This window comes from Ixodes scapularis, unplaced genomic scaffold (genome assembly GCF_016920785.2).
Source record: "Ixodes scapularis isolate PalLabHiFi unplaced genomic scaffold, ASM1692078v2 PGA_scaffold7__128_contigs__length_106722199, whole genome shotgun sequence".
In the NCBI taxonomy this organism is placed as follows: Eukaryota; Metazoa; Arthropoda; class Arachnida; order Ixodida; family Ixodidae; genus Ixodes; species Ixodes scapularis.
The window spans coordinates 14,375,986-14,401,814 of NW_024609882.1; the positions used below are offsets into that span (position 1 = coordinate 14,375,986).

At 49.5% G+C, this 25,829-nt stretch overlaps 1 protein-coding gene and 1 non-coding gene across 2 annotated transcripts; both read left to right on the plus strand.

The window, feature by feature from the left end:
- Positions 1 to 2,118: 2,118 nt before the first annotated feature.
- Positions 2,119 to 15,277, plus strand: LOC121832932. Its single transcript, XM_042286486.1, has 5 exons — positions 2,119 to 2,157; positions 6,066 to 6,289; positions 12,025 to 12,110; positions 15,144 to 15,206; positions 15,250 to 15,277. The coding sequence occupies exons 2-5, from the start codon at positions 6,128 to 6,130 to the stop codon at positions 15,275 to 15,277; spliced, it is 339 nt and encodes a 112-aa protein (XP_042142420.1). The 5' UTR covers positions 2,119 to 2,157; positions 6,066 to 6,127.
- On the plus strand, positions 15,277 to 25,298 carry LOC8052044. Its single transcript, XR_006076573.1, has 3 exons — positions 15,277 to 15,344; positions 19,503 to 19,599; positions 25,223 to 25,298. It is a non-coding gene; the product is annotated as an uncharacterized LOC8052044 (transcript).
- The last annotated feature ends 531 nt before the right edge of the window (positions 25,299 to 25,829 follow it).

Sequence of the window (25,829 nt, forward strand, 5' to 3'; positions counted from 1 at the left end):
GTCCAAGAAGTTTAGGCTTGGGTGACGAAGCCTCGCCTCTAACCGTCGCTCTGAGACGCGCGAGTTGTCGATGAGGGCCGCCACATTTGTCACCGCTGTCTCTCTTTCACAGGAATAACGATAAACAAACCCAACGAAATGAAGGTCGAGGGGAAGTGCGGAAAGAAAGGCAGTTGACTTCACTCGGGTAAATTAAAAAAAAGAAAAAGAAAGCCGCCCTCCAAATGCGGTAAAAGAAAACGTGACTATGTAAAAAGGAAAAACGAACCCAGTTCGCGGCCATCCCCCCAGACGAGCAGCACGGTTGGGCGCCAGCGTAAGAATTGTCTTGCTTCTACCCGCCTCGGAGTGAAACAGCGCACTGATGCACCAACACGTAATCACGGTTAACGACCGCGCCGCGATCCCGGGAGCCCCCGCGCATACGCTGCGACGGCATTTTATCAGCGGCGGAGTGCCGCTCGCGTGGCCAGTTGCACTCGGCCCCCTCGCGGTGGACATGACTATGGACGATTTGGTATGAGGGCCACATGGACCAACGCTTTGGATCCCCAGGTTGCCCCCAAACTTTGAGAAGAGAGAAGGGTGCGAATTTAAGCGAAGGTAAAACAAAGGAATATCAAACACGAAAGACCTTGTCAACGAGTGTCCATGCTCACGAATCAAATCAACACATACACGCGCGCGTTATCGTAGCTGTTCACGAAGCTCCGTATCTTTGAGAAACTGCCAAGACTACAACTTGTTCTTGTCAGAATGTCCGTGGGCCAAGCAGCTTTATGGGCTTGAAGGCCCTAGTTCATCCACAACGTTATTTCTCATTAAGCCTTGGGTCTACCCAACCTATATATGTATAAAATATATGCTTGCACTTTCTTATATTGGCACCCGCAAAGCACGGAAGTCAGTATAAGAAACAAAACAGAGATGTCGCAATCAGCGTGCGACTAATCAAAGCGTGTTTCCGCTTGTTCGAGGGGAGCTAGAGCAGGGCAAGCCTCCCAAAGCTCTCTGCTCGCCACGCCCTCTTGTCCAGCACTTGCTTCGCAGAGAAAGAGTGAGTTTGTTCCGGTGGGCTGGCCATGTCCGGTCCGTGGTGCAGGAGGCGGACTGGGCGGTGAACCCGTTCGCCCAGACCTACGACCGCTTCATGGCCACCAGCTTCACGGCCGAGATGGGCTGCACCGACCTGGCCATCCTGGCCGGCAGCCCCTGGAACGAAGACGACAACCTCTTCGGACTCATCGTCGCCTTCGACTGGCAGGAAAGTTGCCACTCCCCGAGGATTCATATTGGATTTCCATATTGGATTTCAGAGCGCCGTTTTTTGAGGCTTCATTACAAGATCTCAGTCAGTAGTGAGAGAAGAGCTTTGGGAATATCGTTTACGTTTATTGGTGACTTTTACCGCGCCATTTCGTTTCTTATCAGAACCATCATTAGCGTGTTCTCCTACCTCTCAAACGTAGACGTTGTAAAAAGAAAAAATCAGTCTATAGTTTTTTTTTTTTGTTCTTTTGTAAGGGGAACATGACTTAACTGGGAACAGAAAGCGACAAAACGTCGACTGGATTTAAAGTAGATAATTCAAATTTGCAAAAAACTATTTCACTTTGCATCTGTTTGAAGGCCCGAATAGACGCTTTACGCACGCGCCAGATTACAGCCGCCATTGCTGACCTTCTCTTGTTTTACCGAGATGCCGAGCCACTGATGCGGGCGTTGACGAGCCTCGACAAAGGTATATGCTGGAGAAAAGGATACAGCAGAAACTAAATGTCAATAACCTGTTCTGCCGTGGTAAGGATGAAGTGAAGTAAACGTGTTAAGAGGAACGTCGGTGACGGGTTCCAGTAGATGGTGTGCCTCGAGCGCGAGCATTCTGCCTTTGAGAACACTCGGTCCCATGTGCAGGCAGAGCGCCTGGTGGACACGAAGCACCTGCTGACGCCTTAACCTGTCACCGACCCAAGATACTTCCACACAGTCTATTCTTCTCTTTTAATGAACGCGCGCAGGTCTGGGTCGTGCTGCTCTTGGTTCTCCAAACCCTGCCGTGGTTCCTCTGGATCGTCGATCACTTCCTGTCAGACGCCTCGACGAAACAGTCCTACTGGCAACATTGGTATCATCTTGTCAAAATCGTCTTTTGGGAAGGTAACGTTACTTTCTTCTCCGTAAGTCTGTAACCTATTACGCTTCTATCCTGACAACGTGAACGTGACGAATAATACGAGCAAAAGGCGCAGGTACAGGAAAAAGAGACGAATCAAAACACAGAAAAAAGTCAAAACCGCTTACAACTCCCTGTAACGCCGAAATAGAGCGCAGCTCTTGAGGAGGAGGAGGGAAGGGTACTGAGGGGAGGGCATACCCCTCTTCCTCCTCCTTCTCCTCCTCCCCTCATTCTTCAATCTCCTCCGGGTGGGTCACCTGACCTCGAAGGGAGGGGCTTGTTATGCACCAGACTATGTTTATTTAGAGCATAGTCTAGAACATAGAAACGAGATGCTGATTCTGGTCAGTCGTCGATAAAATGTTCGAGAGCGCGCGCCACATCACTTCATCCTCGGCAGGTTGCCACGAGAGCACAGGAGTCAGGGAGCGCTGGCTGTTAGTCAACATGGTCAACATACATAACATGTCCCTTTAAAAAAAAAAAAAAAAAAAAAAAAGTAACTTGACACGCAAAATAACAATTCCAAAGCACTCGAGATCTTCATTGTATGAATCTTTGCGGTTTCACCACTTTTCTACCTGCTTGTCTGCTGCCTGTGGAGGGGGTGGCGGTGACTGTGGACTGGCTACAAGTGGACAAGGAGCTGCGGCATAGTGATCCTCGGCTGTAACGGCTGACTGTGAGCGGGTCGGATGTGGTACCTGTTGCGCCTATACAGGGTGTCACAAAAGAAAATTTACACGGTCTTTTTTACCGCAAAAATAAACTATGCATCGCCGAACGCTCATTCTCCGCCCAAAGCTAGCGCTAGCGGTCACAACCAGACGTCAAAGTTTCAGCACGATCCGATAACTTAATCAAAAGTTATAAGTGATTTTCTGAAAAGTTCAATGGGAAAATGGAGCCCATTTTTGCCCGTTTTCGGTTTCTGGTGCCATAGAGCCCCATGTGTTTGAAAACTGCGTCGGCCGCCATTTTCCTATTGAAATTTTCAGGAAACCACATATACCTTTTGATTAAGTTATCGGATCGGGCTGAAACTTTGGCATCTGGTTGTGACCTCTAGCTCTACCTTTGGGCGGAGAATGAACGTTCGGCGATGCCTAGTTTATTTTTGCGGTAAAAAAGACCGTGTAAATTTTCTTTTGTGACACCCTGTACATGGTGCCTTCCGGTGTCATCACAATGTATGAGCGATGCTGGGGTCCCACAGAATTAATGTAGCCTGGTGTCCACTTGCCACAGTGCTGAAACCACACTTTCTGTCCTTTCTGAAGTGCGACCAGGGGCTTGGTTCTCTTATCCCCATGCCGATGCTGCCGTTCCTGACAAAAATGTAGACGAGTCTGGGCCTCGGTGCAGTTGTAGTGGGGTTGCAATTGAGTTGGATTCATCGGGACCAGTGTGCGGATTTTTCTGCCCATTAGGAGCTCTGCAGGCGACTTCAGCCCATCCATGGGAGTGCTTCTAACATCCATCAGCACAACAAAGAGGTCTTTTCCATCTTCTACAGCTTTCTGAAGTGAGTGCTTTATGGTGTGAATGGATCTTTCAGCAAGTCCATTCGATCTGGCATAATAGGGTGAGCTGGGATTGTAGGTGATGTTCCAGCTGGTGAGGAACTCTTTGAATTTCGCTGCAATAAATGGCGGTCCATTGTCACAGACTAGTTCATCAGGTACGGCAAATCTGGAGCACACAGCTTTCATAGCGGTGATGACAGTTTCAGTGCAGGCGGACGCCATGGGTTGTATTTCCACATACTTGCTAAAGTAATCCACGATGAGTAAGTAAGTCGATCTGTTAAAGTAGAAAAGATCAGCTGCGATCTTTTGCCATGGGCGGTCAGGCAAGAGACGATCAGCAAGTGGTTCATGTTGGTTTTGTCGCTGGTAGCGCTGGCAATGCTTGCACCGCTGGACCATCTGCTCAATGTCTTTGTTCATTGAGGGCCAGTAAAGAGCCTCTCAGGCCTTGTTCTTATATGACAATGCCACGGTGTGCTCCATGTAGTTTCTCTAGGGCGTTCTGCTGACATGATGTAGGTAGAACCAGTCGCTGCCCACAGCATATTAGGCCTTCACATATGTGCAGTTCATCTTTGCAATGAAAAAAGGGTTTTGCTGTCACATGAACTGAGCGCTGTTCTGGCCAACCTTCTTGTATGTAGTTGGAGATCCTTGACATGTTTTTTTTATATTTCTGCGGCTTTGCAGGTTGTGCTCTCGTGGCAACCAGTGCTCTCGTGGCAACCTGCCGAGGATGAAGTGATGTGGCGCGCGCTCTCGAACATTCCATCGACGACTGACCAGAAGCAGCATCTCGTTTCTATGTTCTAGACTATGCTCTAAATAAACATAGTCTGGTACATAACAGGGCCGGGTCACGTGACCTCGGGGGGAGGGGGTCACGTGACCCTGGGAGGGAGGGGTCACGTGACCGTGGGGGGATGGGTCACGTGACCTCGCGGTTACGCCGACGCCGACGCCACTCAAGCCGGAAACGGGCCCCTAAGAGCTGCGCTCTAAAAAGATATCTTTTACGAGGAACTGCGCTATTCCGAGTCTGGTTTTGTGGCGAGTTCATCAGATGAATGCATGAATGCAGTCGTTCTAAGAGGAGTGAACCAACTGGTAGAGGCAAAAATACACTCACTCACTAAGAGAATGAGAACGGTAGGGGCCTCTTTGAACGCTAACTTCCTAGCTTCGATAACGCTACGGCATGGCTTCGATTGGGCACGCGCAGTCAAAGCACCGCGGAAGGCAGCGGCCGGGCATCCGAAAGAGGCGCCTCTCGTCCTTTCCTTGACTAACTACAAACTAAACGTAAAGAAAACTACGCTCTCGGTTACGCACTTTTTTTCTAAAGGCTTCGTCTTCGTGTCTAACAAGAGGTACAAATAGCAGAGACGGTATGAGGCGAGCTGGGGAACTTTCAACATCTTTAATATCCGAGGAACAAAAGGCGGTCAAAAAATGTGCCGTCCACTTTTTATGCCTCGGGCGTTTCAGATGTAAAGGTACGGCTTCGCAATTTTTTAAATAATAGCGAGTTTTAGTAGACCGTGTTTCCCGCTCCGCTGAGCCCCTCCGCTACCCGGAACTCTACAGCCAAGGCCATCGGCGCGCAGGCGCAGTGGCGGTTTCTTCGTAGCGGAGGGCTAGCGGAGCGGGAAACACGGTCTACTAAAACTCCCTAATATCGCGGGAGCGTCGACCGGCGGGTCGATCAGCGCCGTATCCCGGAACGATGCGGCAATATCAGCGAGTGAGCGCGCGCGCACAAAGCCACCGATGCTTTCCCATTGCCGGTTCAACGGATTCCGCGAAGTGGTTGCCGACGCGGTGCAAATTTAAGCGCATTTGACGGTGAAACCGGGCGGATCCGCATCGCGGTTGCGATTCGACGGCCAGTGTGAACGCAGCCTTACACTCACTGATATCGCCGCAAAGGTCCGTGGCTGGGCGATGACGGGCCCGCCGGCCGACGCTCTTGCGATAATATTAGAAATATTGAAAAACTGTACGTATATCCATAGTGGAACATATACCGGGAACTTCTACGGGGATTGTGGCGTACCGCTGGCGAAACGCGACCGTCACGACTCGAGTTCCGCGACTCAGAAGACCTGTAAGCACGAGACGAGGACAAGGACAGATGTGCGACCCTTTCGTGCCTCTGTTGGCGCTGACACGTTTCAGTCCCCCGGCAACGAGTCTTGTTAGCCACTAGAAATCCAACGTACAAACGACACGCTGCAGTCACTGTCTAATGCCTTCATTGTCGCGTTGGTCATGCAAAAACTGCCTGCGGACATATTCGTAGCATAGGATGGTGTCTGGAGCCTGCCTGTAGCGCGGGCTAAAAGGTGTCCCTTCCCCAGCGTCCACCCAACTGAAGGACACCCGGCACAGCTCTGCCCGCATCGTGATCGCCTTCTGGTGGATGGCGAACGTGATCCTGCTCACGGCCCTGACGGGCAACATGAAGGCCAACCTCATGGTCCGCACGGAGGGCGAAAGGGTGGACAGCATCGCAGACGTGGCCGCCAAGCCCCACCTCACGCCGGTCCTCTGGAAAGGGACCGCCTACGAGAGCCTCTTCAGGGTACGCGCAACAACCGTTCCACACGCCAAATCTCCAAACGCATCTAGGGGACTGGTGCGCGACTGGCCAGGACCAGGCGGATTTTGTAGCGTGAGCTACGCTGGCCGAGGTTCAGCAGTTTCACGTGGCTCGCGTAATGAGCCGTGCTCCATGCTGCGCATGCGCGAGGAGCAGTGACGTCACACGGCGTACAGCTGGCGCGCCGGAGCCGCCGCCGCCGCGCGCTCCGCCGCCGCCCCACTCGCCTAGCTCACCGGTCTGCGCATTCCAGAGGAGTGACGTCATAGCCGCGGCAGACGCACTGGCGCCGCCGCGTGCCCAGCTGTGCGCCTCCGTTGCGCAGTAGCCAAGTCTGACGCTGCACCGGAGCCGCTTGATAGCTCCTCTCATTTTGTGCGCATAAGCTCACGCTACGTATATCCTGGCGTAGTCGAGATAAGCCACCGCAATTTTTTTTTTTTTTAGTCCTGCACCGAGCCCCTAGCTGTGTTTGGAGGTTTGTGTTTGTCCATAGTCTCCTCTATACTCAAAAAGCCTGGCAGTTCGACGACGGAGCCATAGAGTGCCCGGACGCAGATTTGGAGCTCGAGGATCTGGTAGCACAGAGAATTTCTCGGAGTCCGGTATTCAGTGCACAGCTTTTGCAGCGGCGAGGACCCGAAACATGGTTTTCAAACCCGACGAGAAAAGAAGCGGCAGCCCGAGGAACGCGAGAAGCACGAGAGGATCGACATTCCATCGCTCGGGACAAGTGTGTTTCGGCGTCTCGCCGCCGCAAGGCGCCCGCTACGTGGATCTTGTCTGCCGCTCTACCTTTTCGCTTTCGGCTGCCGCGTCACGTGACGATCTGCCAGGCTTTGTCAGTATAGAGAAGGTTATGGTTTGTCCTTTGTCCTCTTTGTTTTCCTTCTCCGGGGATTTTTATCGTTATTCTAAGAGTAACTTTTTATTAAAAAAACAAAACATACATCAGTCTAGTTTAGGAAGAAATGTTTAGTTTTTGCTTACGTGCTACATATTAGGGCAACAAAATAGATTCATGCAACGGTCGGCCCGTGACTTGAGATATCTCTGCAGATCCCCTCAGTCAAATGCCCCTCCCCCTCTCTCTCTCAAGCTTGACCCATAAAACCACCCCTGCGTGCTGCCAGTGCCTTGTCCGTAAAAAAAGATTCAAAGTAAATAACTATAAAAAGGAAGATTATACATATATTGTGAACGAAGAGGGGAGAAGGTGATTATTGAATTTATTGCATTAAAGTTAGATAAAGGGAAAGAGAGCTGGCGAAAAATTGGGCCAGGAGCGGGGATTGAACCCGCAACCTTCGCCTGTCCGGGGCGACGCCTTAACCGATTAGACCATCCCGGCCGCTGGTTTCGGCGGACTCAATTTCCGACCAGGTCTCTTGTACTGTTTAGTTTCGAATTCCCTTAACTTGGTAGACGACAACCGTTGCTGATTTAAGGCCCGCGCTATTTCCGACATGCGGCAGTGACGTGGCACGTCATCTCAGCTTGCAAATGTCCGGAAAGGGCCCGTCTTCCAAAATATCTAGGGAACCACTCCTCCCCATAGGGACATGCTGCACCGTATATATAATGGGAATGAGTGAAGATTGACAAGTGCAGCCGTAGTAAAATTGTGAACGAAGAGGGGAGAAGGTGATTATTGAATTTATTGCATTAAAGTTAGAGAAAGGGAAAGAGCCAGGAGCGGGTTCAATTTCCGCTCCTGGCCCAATTTTTCGCCAGCTCTCTTTCCCTTTCCCTGTCGCGGGGTCGCCTCTGTATCCCTTCAATGTTCTTTACCAGGCTTTCCGCCACGTCAACCAGAGTGCCTTTAGAGAAATCCGCTCTCTCCAACCGCGCTACCTGCTTATCGAAACGTTCTTGGGCACTGTGCCTGCAAGACATCTTGAGAACGGCCCCTAGAAACATTGAGGCAATTCTGTTTTACTTGTTTTGAATGAATCAAGTTAAACGGAAGTATACTTTTCTTTGAACGTGGCTCGCACATGTGCAAATTCGGCCCTTCTGTAGAGCTAACCTGAGGTCCAGGAACTACGATGGTCCTTCGCTTGGCTTCTCATGCGTGAATTTGAAGCCACTACAACATGACCCGAACACCTCCAAGACCTCCTTCACGTCACTGGTTAGGGTGTCAGCTTGTTTAGACAGAATGAGAACATTCTTCACGCATATCTGAAGAACTTGAAGCTGTTCGAGTCCCGCAGTTCCTCGAAAATGGGTCTTCCGCAGTCGCTAAGAAAACATTGCACAAAACAGGCGCTACACAAGAGCCGATGCAGACGCCCCTCTTATGCAGAAAGAGATCCCCTTCAAGAGAAACAAATCTGTCGTATAAGTAAAATGTCAAAAGCTCCGGACAATGTTCCAAGTTCACTCCACAGGAACTCTGGAACGGAAGAATGCCGTTATGCGCAATGCACTCTAGCAGTGCTACTGCCGAAACGTCGACGCAAGCCCACTAGAATTGTATTCCTTTTTTGCTTTATACTTACTCTATTTTAACCCGTAATTTCTTGTGCTTCAAATTGTTATCGATAGTTAATAATATCGAGATATTTATTCCAGCAGTTTATTCAACTTTTAATTGCTTTTATCACCCTTCACCTGCTTAGTGTGGCGAGTTTAGCTGCGTGCCGCTTGCTCCTGACCTCCCACCCAAAATAAGTGGCCACCTGTTATTCTGCTTTAAGAGGGTTATGAACGCCACGTGACACGTGACCGGACTCGCGGGTCTCGAGTCCCGACGACGAGCAATGTTGTGTAACCAGTCCTGACTCAGACCTGACTCAGGCCGAAATGTCGACCAAGGTGGGATAAACCTCCACTAGAAGCTTCGAAGTACGTTTACTCTCTTATACACATTTCGTTGTCCTACGCAACAGCCTGTTCCGTATGTACGAGGGTGGTCCGATAAGTACTTAGCCTAGAAAAGAAAAACAAACAGTTTTGGTAAAGCGGCGATTTATTTTTCAATATAGTCTCCTTTTAGTTCGATACACTTGACCCAGCGATGCTCCAACTTTTTTAACCCACCTGAAAAATAGGTTTTCTCGAGGTCTGCAAACAAGTCTTCCGTGGCGGCGATGACATCCTCATTCGACTCAAATTTCTTCCCGGCGAGTAATCTTTTCAATTTTGGAAACAAAAAGAAGTCGCACGGGGCCAAATCTTGGGAATGCGGTGGATGGGGCAGCAGTTCGTAGCCCTATTCGACCAATTTGGCCGTGGCAAGGGCGGGGGTGTGAGCCGGTGCGTTGTCATGATGGGAGAGAACTTTGTTCTTCGCCAAATGGACCCGTTTTTTCTGTAATTCGGTGTCGAATCGGCCCAATAATTCGGCATACTACAGCCTTGTGACCGTTTTGCCCTTCTTCAGGTAGTTGATGTAGATCATACCTTGTGAATCCGAAAAACGGTGGCCATCGCCTTTCCGGTCGATAGGACAGTCTTCGCCTTCTTCGGAGCACGTTCGCCGGGTGAAGTCCACTGTTGCGCCTGTTTTTTGGTCTCTGGTGCGTACCAGTGATTCCATGTTTCGTCGACGGTCACGAAACGACGCAGAAACTTCTTCGGATTGCGCTTAAACAGCGTCAAACACTGCTCTGAAGTGGTCTCACGGTTGCTCTTGTTGTCCGGAGTGAGCAAACGCGGCACCCATCTCGCCGACAACTTTCTCATGCCCAAACTTTCATGCAGGATATAACCCACGCGGTTTTCTGAGATGCCTACTGTCTCAGCTATCTCACGCACCTTCAATCGGCGGTCTACCAATAGGAGATTGTGGATTTTTGTCACATTATCCTCCCTGGTAGCCGTTTTCAGTGCACCTGGGTGTGTCTGTTCAAAAACCGACGTGCGACCATGTTAAAACTTGTTAAACCAATTTTTGACGGTCGCCATCGAAGGAGAAGACCCACTGTACAAAGCATGCAAGCGCTCTTTGATTTCACTCCACGATTTCCCTTCCAAAAACAAGAATCTAATCACCGACCGATATGGCTCTTTTTTCATTTTTCTAAAATTTACGGACACGCCCGCTTCCACATGCGGTCAAAACAAAGCTATGAGTCCGATCTGGTTGAAATTTCGATAGTAGCTGTCTGCGAGAACGTACTACACGATAGTACATTCCTCTTCCGATAGTGGCGCCATTAGGTGGTGAGGCTAAGTACTTATCGGACCGCCCTCGTATATATACGAGACAGGCCGGACTTAAAGTTGGGATAGTCCTGGACGATAAGCGCGAGCACCTGCTGCCGCAAAGCCCTGTCTCGGAGAGCGCACCAGGGATAAGTTGTTCCTTCAGAGCAGGTCACCTTTTGGCTGTGCGGTACGTACTTTTCGCAGGAGCGATTTTGCCAGCGCTTCCGGAAACACCCTCCGAAGCGGACCTTCCGCTGTAAAGCGGGCCGGAAAAATTGCCACCTGCACATAGAAAGCTCGAACTTTCACCGAATGGCCACTGAGCAGGTTAGTTTTGCCGTGTGGAATTTCAAGGCGCAGTTCTCTTCCTGTAAAATACGAGAGCAGACAATTTCCCAAAGTCAAGGTTCGGCGCGTTCGCAGACGGCCGAGTTACCGACGCTATTATTTGTGGCGCCATCTGCCAATCGGTGCAGCGAGCAGCTCAAAGAAAGAAGACTGCCTTGCCGTTTCACACTGTAAAATTGACCTGTTCAGTGAATATTCCGTGAAAGTCTCAGCTTCTTTTGTGCAGGTGTGGCTTTTTTCGGCTCGTTTTACACCGGAAGGTCCGCTTCCGACCCCCTACACGCTAAAAAGTTTTACACCCTTAAATCAGTTTTTTTCCCACGGATAATACCTTTGGGATTCTGGAGAACGTTCGAAAAATAGGGTTCCTGCACTGAGTTTCCCAACAACATGCACCACATGCAGTGCTTAGGTACACAGAAACAGCAAACACAGACGGATCAGGCACGAGAGAGGAATCATGACCCTGGTCCACCTCCTTATACCCTCGCCAATTCAGGCCGCGCAATTACGACGATGGTTGCTTGGTCCTCTTCAACATTTCGCGTAATGTATCTGAGTTCAAGGAATGTATCCTAAAGTAAAAAGCAATGTTAGAGGCAAGAGTTATTGTCACTAAAATAACTTCGCCAATGCGGGTGTCAGTGTGGCAAACACTCTTAAAAAAGTGCTCTAGACTCACTCCGCCTTTAAAAAAATACCTTTTTACAGTCCTCAAACATAAAGGGTGTTCAACGCAACAACGCCCTATCATGGATGAAGAAAGAATAAAACAATTAAAACAGGGACAACACAACCGCAGACGAGGTTGTGTTGTCCACGTTTTAATTGTTTTATTCTTTTTTCATCCATGACTTAAACCAACACGCTCTTCTCCCAAGCAACGCCCTATTGTACAATGAAAAAGGTTGCGCTATGTGGTATTAAGCGTGCTGAAAGTGTACATATCAAAATTATTGCCTCAAATGCCGGAAAGTGCAGCACGTGTAATAACATACCCAGAATGCTCCTTGGTGCTTAAAAACCTCAAGTCTTCTTTTGGAGCACCAATTACAAGGACCGTGTCACTTTCGTCAATCAAGTCGCTCGAGACGTGCTGTAAAAACAAAGGGACCTCGTACTAAATGAAATTTCAGATGCGCCCAACGTTGAAAACACGTTTTTTAAATGGCTTTCCGGCATGACTTCTTTTGATCTGAATGTGTTTGACGCAGACAGCCTCCCTGGAAGTATACCGGTCCGTGTACCGCAAGGTTGTGCAGAACAACGGAAGTCGACCCGGCAGCCAGCTGTATTCAGCGTGAGTTTCTTTTCGGTACTAGAAAAGGGCCATGTACGAAGCTGAACCTCATTCCCGGGAGAGCAAAGCCATGCACGAGCCATACGTGAGCCCCTACCCGCGGTGTGTCCTCCATTTCTCTACTAAGCAAGAAGATACGCTTCTTGATATATCCACATTTTTTTTTAATATTCGCAATAATGCTTCCGTAAATTTAGGGATAACAAATATATGCAGGTTGTTTTCGGAAACGCCGCGCGAGCCAAATGGCTCTGGCGAAAGCTGCGCATCGTGCAGTAAAAAAGGTTGACGGCGTAGTGCTCTGTGCCAAAGGGCCCGTCGAGGAAAATTCTTAGCGTTCATTAGGGAATTCATTATTTTGTGAAATTAAAACGTCTAATGATTCACTTTAAAGGCACGGTTTCAGTTGGAAACATGGTGCGAGTCATTCAAACCTACTAAATCCAGCCATATTACAATAGACGCGTTTCTAGTTTTCGGTTTCTTATCGGAGCGCATCTCTGCGCAAGAAATAGCCCGCCCGTGCGATCCGATACCACGCATCGCACGTAGAAGAGATAAGAAAGCCACCGGGCTGCCGGATCAGGAGATCCGCTTCGATAAGAAATCGAAACCTAGAAACGCGTCGAAATTAGGCAGTTCCTCCGAACGCCGTAAAATGCTGCGCGCGTTTTATATCTAGGGTTCCTTGTTTTCGGATAAAGCCCATAAACTCCGAATAACACCAGCCGGTAAAATTTTCGGCAATACGTATTTATCCGAAAAGTCCCCAATTTCAAAGTCACGATCGCACTATAAAATGCCAAAAAAGGACGGTATTTTACAAAGAATATTCGTCCGAGCTCAAGGCTAGTGGTCCCGAAAAAAGCTCAATTCGTTTTTTTTTTTTTAATCTTAGATTATATTGATAAAAAGGAGTTTTCCATTTATCTCGTCAAGGTTCGTTCATTACGATAGGAGCCAATGTACTTCTGGAACACGGTCAACGGCATAAAGCCACTGTTTCGGATTCCAGTTTGAACCCTACTATTCGTGCTTCTTGGAGGGAGGAGGGGTTCTGTTTTCAGAACAGTGAAAGATGCGAACCTGTTGATTTCATGGGATCGGGAACACGGTCAACGACATAAAGCCACTGTTTCGGATTCCAGTTTGAACCCTACTATTCGTGCTTCTTGGAGGGAGGAGGGGTTCTGTTTTCAGAACAGTGAAAGATGCGAACCTGTTGATTTCATGGGATCGGGAACACGGTCAACGACATAAAGCCACTGTTTCGGATTCCAGTTTGAACCCTACTATTCGTGCTTCTTGGAGGGAGGAGGGGTTCTGTTTTCAGAACAGTGAAAGATGCGAACCTGTTGATTTCATGAGATCGGGAGGGCTGAAGCTGAAGGTTTTATGCGTCCAGGCGTTGGGCTCTATGAAACTTCCGACGTTTCTTGAAGTAACGCTTGTTTTCGAGACTCGACGTGGGACAGTGAGTGCTGCCAATCGGAAGGGCGGCAACGTCAAATGCAGCTGCAGAAATACATTTCGATACCAGTGATTCTTGTTACGGATTTAGTGTGCTATTTTATCCGAATACTATTCATTTTTATCACAAAAAATAATAATAACGGAGTAAAATGAAACTCCGAATTTTGGAAAATTGGGAATGTAACAAAATTAACTCAAATAAAATCCAAATTGTGAGCGATAAACAAACTCCGAAAAACGTCTCCAAATTTCACGGCAAATAAACTCCGAAAACACACAATAAGTTATAGCATTATAATATGGGTTTAGAATTTCTGGATGACTCGCATCATGTTTCTAACTGAAACCGCACCTGTAAAGTTAACGTATAGCCTCTCGTCCATCCCATATTACACCTCGCGTGGAATTGTGAGGTCGTCCGCTAGCGGAGACTCGTATGCTCCGTGCATCCTGCAAGATTCCCTCACACTTATCACTCCCAGTTCAGAACACGAGGTCACAAAACTGATCCGTTTTTGTTATCATCCTGCTTCCTCTCCGTTCTGAAATTGTAACATGAACCGATCCTTATATTTTCCTTCACGCGCCGTACGTCGGGTGGCCCTAGTCTGTTGCAATGATGATGGGAGGCGTTGCCTATTTCCAATATGGTATATTACAACCATGTGTTTATTTGCAATAATTAAAACTTTAATTAACATATTTTAGTTATCGTGACGATTAACATTATGTATTATGCCCAATGGCCGTATAACCCACCTGCACAAAACGCAGTAGTGTAGCTTTCGCGGCCTTTCTTAAACAAATTTGCAAAGCCGAAAAAAAAAATAACACTGGCACACCGGAAGTGGACAAAGTTCCGCAGCAGGCAACGTTACTAAAACACTCAGTTGGGAAACTCGCCGTCGAAACCTGGGCCGCTGGCGTCCACCGAGACCGAGCTAAATGCGACAACAGCGCCACTCTTTATCATTTGTCTGTACTGGGGTCACCTCGAGCTTTTTGAAAGCCTGTTTTTGCATAAAAACAAACGGAAAAGACTCTTTTTGTATGAAATTTATTGGAGTTTAGTACCAAATGATGGGCGCGTGATTTTTTTATCATCTTTAGTTCGCAGGGTTTTGCGGAACAATTAATATTGTTTTCATACAACCATGCCTCAGCGGGCCTTTCAGGTAGCGCGTCCCGCCCTAGGTGCATTTTAACTTCAGTGGTTGAACGCGGCGCGTCCGCCGGGGAGACGGGGGTGGCACTTCTGTAACCTCTACCGCTCTTTCTGTTCTTAAAGCCAAAATACAAGTCACGTGCAGTTCTTCGAGTGGCCGCTGCGGGAGAAATGGTGGCGTTGTGTTCGTCATTAGCTCTGTGCTCGGAGACAGATTGGGGCCATTTTTTCAAAGCTGTGTCTATGGGAGTTTCCCAACTGAGTGTTTTAGTAACGTTGGCAGCAGGAATGAGAAGATCTAGATACTGTGTACGGCATTAAATGCTTCGTGGGTCATTAAAGGTGGGCATACGGTGGGCTCTCCAGAGATCCAAGGCGGATGTTAACGTCCGCAGGGAGACGCTGCGTCAAGTGCTCGCTGGTCGAGCGGTGATCATCAACGAGCAGCCGTCCATGGTGTACAACGTGGCCAGAGTGTGCAAAAGCATGCCTCAGGGACAGTTCTACTTCGCCCGCCGGCCCGTGCTGAACCAGGGACTCAGCATGACCATGCGGAAGGGCCTCGACTCTGGCATCAAGAGCAACATCAGCACAAAGTAGGCCGCTCCCGTTGAGTGCCTGTCGAGTGTCTCGCATCGCACTCTGAAATCCTGTCGTGTGCATACTTCAAGTGCGGGAAGCTCATCAGTGGGCGTCTAGTGCCTCCGGTGTAGATATAGACGGTGAAGTAGGTACGTCTGCTATACTCCGCGACAACTTTTCTTGGCAATGCAGTGGAAGGTACGTCCCTCGTCCCCTCTCTTATTTTGAGTGTACGCAGGCTCTCCTCCTCCCCCATTTCCGAGGAGAGGAGGAGAGCCTGCGTACACTCAAAATGGGAGAGGGGACGAGGGACGTACCTTCCACTGCATTGCCAAGAAAAGTTGTCGCGGAGTATAGCCAGGAAACGCGCATAACCTTCACTGGGCGCCATGACGAACGGTCACGTTTTGAAGTGCGTGCGCTTGTTTATGCTTTGGTTTGCGCTCTCAACGCTTAGGTACTCTTCGCCTGCGGCGCTCTTTCCACGCAAACACCTCGCGACGCAACATGACCATCGTCAAGCATATTTCGATCGTCTGGAGTGGAGCACAGCGGCGGCACTCACTCGCGGATTTGCTAAGCCTACCCGCTTCGGCCCGAACCCGTCACCGGCGAAAAACCGGACGTACTGCCGCCCGACCTCCGTCCTTCAACCTCATGTGTGCTTGATTCTGCTCTGTGCTGGCGATGTACCGCTCAACCCGGGACCGTGTCCTACTTGTCCTCGCTGCTGCAAGCCGCTCTACGACAGCGTGGCGGCGTTACAATGCGACGGGTGCAACATCTGGGTCCACAGAAAATGTGAGCAGCTCTCACTGCCTACCTATCGGCGTCTGTCGAACTGCACAGAACCATGGTACTGCGGCGTGTGCCAGCTGCCATCGTTCGACGACAGCCTCTTCGAAGCGCCGAAGCAGCCTGCACTAACGACGATCGCATCACCTACCACAGCCGGGGACAGACCAACGGCTCCCGGTACCACGGAAACAAGGAAAACAACCTCCTTCTGGTTCTCCAACCTCAGGTCCGTGAAGAACAAAATGCTGGAGTTCCGGGTGCTCACTGAGTCCCGCCCCAACACCATATTCGCCTTGTGTGAGACTTGGCTGGACAACTTCATTTACGACAGCCAGCTCGTCGACCTGACACGGTTTAAAGTCTACAGGAAAGATCGTAACAGGTCTGGTGGTGGAGTTCTCGTCGCCATACCGTCGCCGTCGCCTCACGAGGGTCACGTGAGCTCACGGGGGAGACGTGACGTCACAGGGTCACGTGACGTTAACGGGGTCACGTGACCCCGGTGACGGCATCAGTTGCGATGCCGATGACGATGCGGATGCCGATGACGTCATCAGTGACGTCACTGATGACGTCATCAGGGACGATGACGATGCGGATGCCGATGACGTCATCAGTGACGTCACTGATGACGGACGGATGGATGGATGGATGGATGGATGGTAATGGCTATACCCTTTCTAACGGGCGGAAGCTTGCGCCACCTAGCCTAACATTTCGTCATCCCTTCTTTTTTTAAAATTTGTATGAATTTTGTTATGACAGACCCCCCCTCTCTCTTTTAAATTCAATTCATTGCTTATTTTTATCTGCATTTTAGAGCGCAGCTCTTAGGGGCCCGTTCCCGGCTTGAGCGGCGTCGCCGTCGGCGTCGGCGTCGCCGTCGCCGTCGGCGTCGGCGTCGGCGTAACCAAGGTCATCCCAAGGTCACGTGACCCCCAAGGTCACGTGACCCCTCCCAAGGTCATCTCAAGGTCACGTGACCCCACGTGACCCCCTGAAGGTCACGTGACCCCTCGAGGTCACGTGACCCCTTCCAAGGTTATCTCAAGGTCACGTGACCCCAAGATGACCCCACGTGACCCTTTGAAGGTCACGTGACCCCCAAGTCACGTGACCCCTCTGAGGTCACGTGACCCCTCTGAGGTCACGTGACCCCCGAGGTCACGTGGTCGCCTCCCCAAGGTCACGTGACCCCCGAGGTCACGTGACCCCCAAGGTCACGTGACCCCTTCCAAGGTCATCTCAAGGTCACGTGACCCCCAGGTCACGTGACCCCTCTGAGGTCACGTGACCCCCCGAGGTCACGTGACCCCTCCAGGTCACGTGACCCCAAGGTCACGTGGGGGTCACCTTTGGGGTCACGTGGCCTTGAGGTCACCCCCAGGTCACGCCTCCCCGAGGTCACGTGACCCCCTCCCCGAAGCCACGTGACACCCCCCCCGGAGCATATTAAAGAATGAGGGGAGGAGGAGGAGAAGGGGGAGGGGTCTACCCTCCCCTCAGTACCCTTCGCTCCTCCTCCTCAAGAGCTGCGCTCCAATTCGGCATTACAGGGATTTGTAAACGGCTTTTACTTTTTTTTTATCCTTCCCTAGATCTCTTCCACCAATCTTCCAATCTGCGACTCACAACCCCTCTGCAGCATCCTCCTTCTGAAACCTCGACTCTCTCTCACGAGGTCCGGAGACACCTCTCCATTTCACCGCTCCCCCGCAACATGCACCCCGTGCATCACGCGGGACGAAGGGAGGCGAGAGCCCAAGCCATATACAAACGCTATGGCCACGAACCAACCACCGCATACACGGACGCAGCCTCTTATCCCGGCATAAGAGCCATGGCAGCCGTCGTCGTCCAACAAGATCACCATGTCAGCAGCATCACACTACCAAGATACGAACCCTTACAAGCGGAAGAGGCGGCCATTGCTCTTGCCATCGCGCAAACTACAGCCGAAGTCATCATTACAGACTCGCAGCACGCGTGCCGTAATTTCTCCAGAGGAAGAATTCACCGTACAACAGAACGGATTATCTCCCAACACCCGCCGGATAGACTCATCACTGTCATATGGACATCCGCCCACTCCTCTGTACCAGGCAATGCAACCGCCCACCTCTTGGCCCGAGAGTTATCCCGCCGGGCCCTGGGAGACGAGCAGGAGCGGCCGGTCCCATTGGTAACATATCAAGAGATCACGCAGCACTATAGCTTGGAGCGACGTACCTACCCACCCCCCCCATAAACAACTATCGAAAGAGCAGGAACGACATCACCGTGCCCTACAAACTAACACCTTCCCTCATCCCACTAAATGCCATATCTTTTTCCCTACCCTCTATTCCCCATTATGCCGCTTTTGCGGAGCTCCTGGGACCCTCTTTCATATGGTAGGAGGATGCGACCAAAATCCCACCCAATCGTCTAACCCCTTCCAGTCGTCATACGAGCTTTGGGAGAGAGCACTGACCAGCTCCAACCTCGATGACCAGCTCATGCTCGTGTCGAGGGCTGTGGAAGCAGGGAAGGCTCAAGGCGTCTTGGACTAAGGACTCCTCCCCATCGCTTTCTCATAATAAAGATGTTTATTCTCTCTCTCTCTCAGTTACCGCAATTCTTTCCCCATCCATTCGTCCATCCATGTCCGGAAAACCCAGTGCCCCCTCCAAATCCGTAGTCATCCCCCCCCCCCCCCCCCCCCCCCCCCAAGAGGGTGGGACGAAGCCCCGTGAACCTTAAAATTACATGTTCTATAGTTTCCCTTTCGCGGTTGCATACGTCGCACACCCGTCATCAGTGACGATACCGATGCCGATGACGTCACTGATTACCTCATTAGTGACGTCACGCGTCCCATAATGCACCGCGCGGTTACGCCGACGCCACTCAAACCGGAAACGGGCGCTTAAGAGCTGCGCTCTAGAAATTAAAATATGCGGTCGTTGCAAGGTCGGGCCGACGGCTGGTAGCCTGTAGTCACTGGCGCAGAAAATGGTCAGCTCCTAGAAACGTGAACACGGAATTTCTAAGCTGTCTGGGACAGGACCAAGCACCCATGGAAGCCTTTTGCTCGAAGTATACGAAAGGTACCTGGGAAATAAGAGCGCAGACGGCTCACCGCTTGCTGTGTTCATATGGAAATCTTAATTCATTCATTTTTATCTATATATCCTACCCTCGGGAGAATGCATAGAGAAACGAAAGTCATGAAGACCCGTAAGGGTGAATAATCAACTAACGCATAAAAACAACATTTATAGGTTGGGGAACATTTGACTTAGGGCGCAAAACAAAACGAAAACGAGGAAACATGCAAGACACACGCGATTGGTGCTAAGACCGCAAGAAATTCAGTTGAGTGTCTTTGGCAGGATTCGAAGCTTAAACGAAGCCGGACTGATCGAGAAATGGATGGGCGAGTCCATGGGCGACTTCGGACGCTGCTCTGCATCGGCCTCCGATGCCCAGGTGAGTAAATTACTCATAACCGGGCCATTTCTGAGCTGATATCCGAAATTACGTAAACAATAAAATTCGATATTACAACGTACGAGGGCTGGTCGGTGGACAAGAACTTTTCTGCGACGCCTAAGTCACTGGTGGTGCTGAGCACCAATTAACCGTATGGCTGGCGACATTTCACAAAGATTCATCGGGGGGCGACTCGAAGAGCTCCCGAAGCCTCTAAGAATGTCTCTGACTCCATGGCTTCTGGTGTTCACGCTTCTGAATTCGGGATTTAAAAAAAAAAAATATTTATTGGAAAACACTGGCAGCCCTCTCTTGAGGGCCATTACAGGAAGTGCTGCAAAATACATGCGACAATTCTGGAAACAGTTGTCAATGAACACACTCACGCAGTACAAGCTTGTGACTCGATTAGGCCAACAGCTGAGTAATGGAATGCTCAAAGGATGACACAGTTTCTATATTCACAATTATGTTTCGCAGTCAGTTCCAGGCCTCGGTCGTTCTACAAAAAATGATCGCTCGAAGGTACCTATTCGACTATTGAATGTCTGGATTCTTTTGGAGTGGTTTATTCTGCCCGACCCTTTCATACTTGCGGGGTGAATATGTGTATTTGAGCTCAAATTAAACTTGCCGTTAATAATAATAATAAAAAACAAAAAAAAAACTAGGCGTTCTTTTTGTTGACTTGTCTGCAGTGTTTGTAAATTGCTCGAGAGGAACATTTTTGCAGGAGATGCTATCATCCTGTAGTTCGAGTGAATAAGGCGAACAGCTTGTCCTTGCAGCTTTTTCTTTTAATTTATCAACGTTTTTCTACCCTACAAGGGTCGCACACAACTCTACTACATCCTAAGATGGGCCTTATGTATGTCTTATATGCTACAGTTCTGACTTATTGGGTTGTGTGCTTTAGTTTGGGCAAGACTTGTACCGTACGCATTACAAGTAATCAAATTGCTTGTAATCGATTACTTTTTGGAGTAATTTTGTAATCAGTTGATTACTTTTGTTAGGCAGTGATCACAAGAGTAATCTGATTACTTTTTGAAGTAATAAAATTACTTGTAACCATTACAATTTGTCCACGGGACACCCCCCCTCAGCACACGCCTTTTTTTTCTGAAATGACAAAAATAAAATTTGCTTTTTTTTTTAGAATGGAAAAAAGAAAGATTTTTACGGAGCTGTAGGAAACGAGGTCAATCTCTTTCTATGTACAATTTCTGTGAAATGTCCGTTTTTCTTTTTTTTTTCGAGCTGGGACTGGGGGTGGGAAGCCCCAGGGAAGCCCCAGTGCGTGACAAAGGCCATTCAGGGCGAAGTTTGAGGAAGCAGAATGTAGCTTTGTGAGTCCTTCGTTCAAACTAGCCCCCTCACACACACACACAGAAATAAAAAAAATAAAAAAAAAATCCTGCTTACGGCGCCTACTCGCATCCCGTAGGAGAACCAGAACCGAAGAATGCCTAAAGCGGATGCAAAATATAACAAAGCCAGTTGAAATATTTCCCCATTTCCCCTACGTGGTCTTTGTGACAAGCAATGTTTCGAGTTGAGAAGTGGTCGGGGCGATCTCTTCCGCTAATGGATACTACACATGATCCGTTTCAAACCCTGAAGCTGCTGCTCTTTTGTATAACATGCGAGCTCATCCACATGCGAATAATAAAATGAGCGACGCAAACTTTGAGCGACAACCCTTGCTCAAGCTTAACAAGATCTAGAACCCCCTCCGCTCCCCCCCCCCCCTACACACACACACACACACTCGCAAACGCCCAAATCATTAAACATCTTCAAACGAATTCTATGCTTGTGTCCGCACTGTGAAGGTGCAACGACCACGAAGAGGGAGCCAGTTTTTCTTCTTCAATACTTGTGCAAATGTGAAATATAGGTTGGAAGTAGTTCATTGTTATGAGCGCTAAAGATGTGTCTTCACACAATAAAGTAATCGGAAAAAGTAACGATTACTTCCTTAAGTAATGTCCAATTACTTTTGCCGTCGAGTAATCAAGTAATCTAATCGAATACTTTTTAGCCAAGAGTAATAGTAATTGCAATCGATCACTTTTTTTTAGTAACGTGTACACGACTGGTTTGGGCCTTAGGAAGTATCCTACATGTCCTTGAGCAGACGGCGTCAATGCTCTACGTGAAATCTCTTTTGCGCGTTCAGCTAATGCCACGGTTTGATTGGCTTTGAAGCGATAATAAGATGAGATCTCCACGGTTTCTTAAGGTATGGAGTAAACGGAACAGCATCTACGAGGGTTAATCAAACAGTAAGCAACTGAAATAAGGGGCGCAGGCTAGCTGGTCAACAATCATACTAAAGGCCCGTTCACACACTTGCAACCAAGTAGCCAAGTCTTATGTCAGCCGCTCAGGCTGACATAAGACCGGTTTTTAAACCCCTTGCGACGGCTTAGGGCCTGCTCCATAGCAGCGTATCCAATCCTAAACCGTCACAAGAGGCTTAAAAACCGGTCTTGTCTCAGTCGGTCCTACTCGGTTGCAAGTGTATGAACGGGTCTCTTTAAGGCCCGTTCACACTCTTGCAACCGAGTACGACCGAGAGAGACCAAACCGGTTTTTAAGCCTCTTGCGATCTCTTAGGACCAGCTCCGCTCAGCGCATCCGGTCTCAAGAAGTCTTTCTCGGTCCTACTCGGTTGCAAGTGTATGAACGGGTCTCTTTACTTATAAACCCCGAGACAAGAAAACAAACGAAAGCAAGAAAGGGGACAACACAGCGACCGTCTTATGTTGTCTCTTTTTCTTTATCTTCGTTTCTTCCGGGAGAGGAGGGCAATGGATGGCGAGGGAAGAAAGGCAAAGCACTAGGAACGTCAGAGAAGAGAGGGGGTTTCTCTCCTTTTCCTCAGCCTTCCTAGTGCTTGCCTTTCCTTCCCTCGTCAGGCGTTGCCTCCGCCTGTACTGCACGCAACTAGTGACACGGAGTATACATGGCTTGCACTGACGTCAAATCGCATACATTGGACCACCATGTAGGAGGAGGAGAGGGAAGCTGCTTTTGTAAGAATTTTGAGGGACGGGTTAAACTTCTATAATCTTATGGGAGGAGAATAGCGTCTCAGCAACTCCGGAAGGCACAAATAGAAAATCTTAATAAGAGAGGAGCTCCTTCTTCCTCTCTTCTCTGGGGGTCATCGGAGCGCTCTTTGCATGACGTCACGTGCAAGCTATGTACAGACATGGCGAAATAGGTTTTCTAAGAAAAACAAAAGACTCTAAAGTTGGTAAAAGTTTGAAGTTGTTAAACCATGGATAACAAGCAATGACAGATCAGTTGGAACATATGTAAGAATAAGGAACATAAAATCTAAAAAAAGCCGGAACATGAAATTCTGTTCTGAACAATCTAAAAAAAAAAAGACTACGTATGTGTAGGTTCAAAAAGAACACGAAAGGATTTTTTAAAATATGCTGACTGCGTGGTGACCTCCTGGCAACAGTGGACAGCCGTATTTTGTTCTCCCCGCCCCCTAAACGTTGATGAAGTGACCCATTGATTTGAATTTTATTTTTTGTTGGTTAAGGCCCAAATTTGTCCTTACGCCAATTTTGGCAGGGTAATTGCCGGAGATTTTGTCAATATTGAGCCACAAACAACCAACAATCTGCAGATTTTAGGTTTTATCCCTGAATCGGTAGAAATCTAAGAAAATCGGTAGATCTGATGATATATGAGTAGAAGTGGCACACTGCTAGAAACTGGTATTGCGAGGGTCTGACGCAACATACGTGCCACCTAACGGCTGTTTGCTAAAGCTGTGGTCTTCGTCCGGGACCCTGGCGGGAAATTCGAACACTAGGAGGAATATGGCACCCGTAAAAAGTCTTGTTAGCTTACTTTTTGAATCACCCTCGTCGAATGGAAATCCCGCCAGAAGCTTTCTACTGGAGGCGAGCAAGTGCGTTTTCAAACAATATGCGCCGTGAGACGTAAATAAAGGGACGCAACACGAAGGGCTGCATTCAACTGAACGTTTATCGAAGACAATTTATAAATACTACCGGGTTGTCGAGTAGAAATTTATATTTCTCATCGGATACGTAAACTGACCTGCACTTATGTATTTGCTCTTCCCCGCAATCTAATGTTGCATGATTCGTACATTTCCTGCGACCATTCGCTTTTTAACGTCCCAGGAACTTGGATTTTCTTCATTTTTTTAATATTTTTTTCTTTTACAGTCGGGGTTTCTGGGCGTGTAAAAATAGCCAAGTTGTCCGACCGGAAATTCTTTACACATAACGCGTGCTCATGCATGTGCCCTATCGTTTACGCCTCTTTCTGGGCGTGTAAAAATAGCCAAGTTGTCCGACCGGAAATTCTTTACACATAACGCGTGCTCATGCATGTGCCCTATCGTTTACGCCTCTTCCCGTTTGGCCCAAGTATGCGATTCGTGTTGCGTCCTCGTTTTACGGGGCATATTGTTTTGTACCGACTAGTCTGTCTAGTAGAGCACTTAGGAGCTTGTCGAGGTTACCTTCACGCAGAAAAAGCATCCTACGCTCCATTTTACATTAAGTCCGACCGAAGCTAATGACCAGATGGATCGAGCAGTGCCAAAAATGCATCGTCATGGCGGTCGTTGTCTTTTAATGCGAGAGCATTACCTGTCCCATGGAACGCAGCCGGAAGTTTGTAACCGCGAAAAACGTCTCGTGACGCGTCATACTTCCAAGGAATGCCACACCACGGAGACGCCCTCTTCCCGGCGCTGGAGTCCGCGCGCCGGTAAATTGGAAAGGGTGCACGGCGTGCGCGCGGCCACCGCAGAAGCCGGCCGGCGGCCGGCCTGTAGAGAGGACAGCAGGGCCCGCTACTTGTAGAAATGCGCTGCGTGAACGAATGCTTTCGCACTTCTACACGTAAGCAGCCTTGAGTGACCTCCTGTAATTCTGTGTGCTCGCTATCACCGGCTAAATCATTCGCAGCCAGCGAATACGCAGCTTCGCGTGATTCTTTCGGTGCCGCAGAGACACCGTGACACTTTTGGCGCTGCTTGGTTGGCTGAGACGTAGCCTTGGCCGGGGTCGGACCAAACGTGAAACGCTAATTTTCAGCGCGTGTTCTGAAACTTACTTTGACGGCTTCTCGTTTCGACTGCCAGGCGCTGTCCGGTTTGTTCGAGAAGGCTGGCGAGCGAACCTGCAGCTTTCCGCTCTCGTTCATCTCGCCGGAGTCGTGAAGAGCTCCCCTCGCGTGCGAGCCTGGAACCGGGGAAACTTTGGCCAGCTTCTGCACGCGTTTGCTTCCAACATGTACCGTGCAAGAAGCGGCGGTGTGCGCGTCTTGGGCAGGCTGCCCGCAGTGCGTGTTAGTTCTAATGCGTAAGATCCGAAAGCCCATTGATGCAGTAGCGGTACGTAGTGAGGATTCGACGCCTATGACGAGTGTGGTGTTCGGCTACGTGACGACGAGTTACGACCGCGAGTGGCATCCCTGTTTCGCACGCTTCCAGCCCTCTTCCAAGTGGCTGCGGCGTTTCCCACGAGGCTCGCGGTCGTAACGCCGTGTTTTCCTCTTTCGCCGCGTCGCTGTACGGGCTCTGTCACAACCTGAGAAACTTCACCTCCCGCAGCAGGTGAAGCGGATGGACCTGCAGGACGCGCGGCCCCACCTGGTCCTGTGGGTCCTGAGTCTCGCCCTGTCGTCGGCGGCCTTCTTCTACGAGCTGTTGGCTGCGCGGACACCGAGAGTCGGCCCGTCGCGCGAGGGGGGACAACGCCAAGTCCTCGCCACCGGACAAAGACGGGGCGGGCGCCGAGAAAGGGCCCGCTTATCTGACTCGAGCCAGCCAACAATCGACGCTTCGAGCATATCTCGCGAGCGCCGCGAGTTTGCTGCTTATACTTCGCCTCACCTTAGCATGGACTAACTGCGAAGGGTTTGCAAGCGCGAGCGGGTAGCCTTAACTGCCTTGACTCGAGAGTACTCGCTGCACGAGCGCTGGTGCAGCCGCTGAGGTTTCATCGTAAGCAAATAGCTCGCGCTTTTGGCATGCGCGGCTAAAAATAGTCCACGCTAAGGTGAGATGAAGTATAGTGCGGGCGCCATGAGCCACCGTTGCGATGCCACTTCCCGATCTTTAGATAGGACGTTAATATCCTTTCTTTTTGTCGTGATTTAATAATAAACCTCGGGATATTGGGCCTTTTTCAGATATGACGGCACCAGGCGGTGGCTGC

Coding starts and splice junctions, on each gene's coding strand:
- LOC121832932 (XM_042286486.1), top strand. CDS start 6,128: ATGGCGAACGTGATCCTGCTCACGGCCCTGACGGGCAACATGAAGGCC. Junction 6,290..12,024: donor CCTACGAGAGCCTCTTCAGG/GTACGCGCAACA, acceptor TGTTTGACGCAG/ACAGCCTCCCTGGAAGTATA. Junction 12,111..15,143: donor GGCAGCCAGCTGTATTCAGC/GTGAGTTTCTTT, acceptor TAACGTCCGCAG/GGAGACGCTGCGTCAAGTGC.